Source organism: Amaranthus tricolor, chromosome 16 (assembly GCF_026212465.1).
Source record: "Amaranthus tricolor cultivar Red isolate AtriRed21 chromosome 16, ASM2621246v1, whole genome shotgun sequence".
NCBI lineage: Eukaryota > Viridiplantae > Streptophyta > Magnoliopsida > Caryophyllales > Amaranthaceae > Amaranthus > Amaranthus tricolor.
The window spans coordinates 9,010,612-9,013,641 of record NC_080062.1 but is presented as its reverse complement, the minus strand read 5'-3'; the positions used below and the strand labels follow the sequence as shown (position 1 = coordinate 9,013,641).

The following is a 3,030-nucleotide window of genomic DNA, read 5'->3' as shown; positions in this document are numbered from 1 at the left end:
CAAATTTTTAAATTGCGCAATTAACTTTGCATTGACAATATTTAATCACTATTTTTTTTTATTTTATTTATTTTAATTTTTTTTTAGTATAGTGATAGATAAACTCAAACCATATTTTTTTTGCATGCACATATTACCGTAGTTATAATGAAGTGCAGGGTAATAAAGAATGAAAGTTTGAGAAAGTTTGAGAAATTACTATCATAAAAAAATGGGTGAGAGTTAAGACATTAATTTTAGTCCCTTTCCTTTCCTAACCATATATACTCTATATTAATTCTAATACTCGCTAGGAGTTAGTAAGAAGGCGCGTTAAACATGATACTTCTATTCTATAAGCTTTCTTAGGTATTAAACATTAAACCTTGATTTATACTCTTAATAAGACAGAAAATTGTGTCAAGCAACCACCTTTATTATATACTGAACTAACTTGGTTATAAGTTAATATATTACACAACTAAACATTACTATTGTGATTAATCAAATGATCAGAAACATAACGTAGGTTGTTGCGATGGTTTGTCTCACATCAATGGACTAATGACGTTGTGGACAATTTTTAAGTTATTAGAGCTTTTCCTCCTATAACCATATGGTTTTGAGATAGCTAGTATCTCTTTGACTTATAAATTATATACACATTATGTTTTTCTGATTATATGTTAAATATTGACAATAAGTACAACTCAATTTAATATAAACAGACTTAGGCATATATTTCCTCATCCTGAAACAACTACCTTTATAGAAGAAAAAATAAAGTGTAAAACCAACTTTTTGCCTATGATTAAATGCATGCTCGTGTGTGCATAAATATCCTTCTCCCTTTGCCCCCAACACCCACATACACCAAATCTCTATACATCCCATCTTCATTTTCTTTCCTTTTCTCTTGCAATGGAGCCTCAACTTAATGACAAGAAATCCCTATCAAATTTCTTTGATGAAGACATGAATGAAGAACATTCACCAAGTTTTGAACACCTTTCAAGGCACCTCCATCAAAACCTATCCCCTCGCCGTCTCAGCTCGCCATTTAACCCTGAAAGCTCACCATTATTCTCTCCAAGCCCTGAATCCTCTTGGTCTCGTTCCCCTCCTTTAACCCCTTCTCACCCTTCTCTTCTCTATTGTTGCATTTCCTCCCTCCGTCGAGACGGCGAAATTTACTCCATTACTAGTGTCTCCGGAGACCTAGTATTAACTGGCTCGACCAGTCGTCGAGTCCATGCATGGCAGTCCTTAGATTGCCATGCAAAAGGCTACATCCAAGCTAGCCATGGCGACGTCCGCGCCATGCTAGCTTATGAAGACATCCTCTTCACCTCACATAAAGATCACAAAATTAGGGTTTGGGGTATCAAAACTAATTATAGTCAAAACTTTAGGGCTAGAAAGCTCTTCACCCTACCTAATTCTAGTCATTTCAAAAACTTCATTTGTAGGACAATAACCCCACAAAATAAGGTCACCTCTAAACCAATCAACTCACAACATAAGGACATAATCTCTTGCATGGCTTATTACCATGTTGAAGGGCTATTATATACAGGGTCATATGATAAAACTATTAAAGCATGGAAATTATATGATAAAAAATGTATAGACTCATTTGTAGCCCATGGGGATCACATCAATGATATGGTAGTAAATCAACAAAATGGGTATCTTTTTACTTGTTCTTCAGATGGAACAGTAAAAATGTGGTTAAGGGTATATGGGGAATCATGCCATGTTCTTATAAAAGTCTTTAGTTTTCATACATACCCAATTTATGCCTTAGCCTTAGGTATGTCACAATCACAAAGAAGTTTCTTGTATTCAGGATCTTCTGATGGATGTATAAACTTTTGGGTACAAGAAATTTCTACCCATTATAATCATGGTGGGGTCTTAGAAGGGCATCAATTTGCTGTTCTTTGTGTTGTGACACTTGAGAATTTGGTAATAAGTGGGTCCGAAGATGCCACAATTAGGATATGGAGACGTGACAAAATAAGGTTTAGTCATGAGTGTTTGGCTGTTTTGGAAGGGCATAGAGGGCCTATTCGATGCTTGGCGGCTATATCACAAGATGAGCTTGCTACAAGTTTTTTGGTGTATAGTGGTAGCATGGATCAAACTTTTAAGGTGTGGAGAGTTAAGTTGTTGCGAGAGGTGAAGAAATTGGTGCAAGATGATGTGGATGATGGTGCGAATTTGGGGGGCAGGTTTGAAGCGAGTCCGGTTTTGTCTCCTTCTTGGGTTAAGAAGAAGCTTCAATGTCGCAGTGTTCATTAGTTAGAATAAGAAGGGTATGTGTCTCATGCTCATATATCCAAAAATAAAAAAGAAAAGTGGTAAAGTTAAGGGTCTATGTTAAAATATTTAGTAACTAGAGACTGATAATTAACATTTCGTTTTAGGCTTTTCAAATCTTAAAGCCTGCTCTAAAGGATGGTGGTTGTAACTTGTAATATTATGTTATATTATGTTGTGTAGATTGTTATGGTATTGTTCTTTAGTGTTTAATTTGTTAGGGGGAATGAAAATCCTTTGTGTTTTTTCATGTAAGATATTGAACATTATTTGTTTTTAGTTGTCTCACCAATAATTCATAATATTAAATAAAATGACAAAATTATGTTTATAATAATAGCCTCATACATTGACGAGTTTAATTGGTTGCATTACGAGCGAGACACATGGTATGAATGATGATGATGATTTTTTTGATTTTAAAGGGGTGTTGTGATCGACCATGTTCCTAGAATAGCTCCATCCCTGTCCACAAATTTGTTTCTTTTACTTTTTTACTCTCTCGTCCATTTAATTTATAATATTTTTTATTTTAGTTTATCTCACTTAATTTACATTATTTTTATTTTTAGATTATGACTTATAATTTCTTTTTAATCTCATCCATACATTTTAGCTCTCATTAACTTTTATCCACACAATTTATTTTCTCTCTTTATTTATTACCCTTACCTACCTTTTTCTTAAAAAACACTAATTTTATTTTTGATTCAAACTATATGGGACAGA

The 3,030-nt window shown here is 33.8% G+C and overlaps 1 protein-coding gene across 1 annotated transcript; it reads left to right on the top strand.

Moving 5' to 3' along the window:
• The first annotated feature begins 874 nt into the window (after positions 1-874).
• LOC130802870 (protein JINGUBANG-like) lies at positions 875-2,348 on the top strand. Its single transcript, XM_057666974.1, has one exon. It carries the CDS (start codon positions 901-903, stop codon positions 2,281-2,283), a length of 1,383 nt encoding a protein of 460 aa, XP_057522957.1. The 5' UTR covers positions 875-900; the 3' UTR covers positions 2,284-2,348.
• The last annotated feature ends 682 nt before the right edge of the window (positions 2,349-3,030 follow it).

Coding starts and splice junctions, on each gene's coding strand:
- LOC130802870 (XM_057666974.1), top strand. CDS start 901: ATGGAGCCTCAACTTAATGACAAGAAATCCCTATCAAATTTCTTTGAT.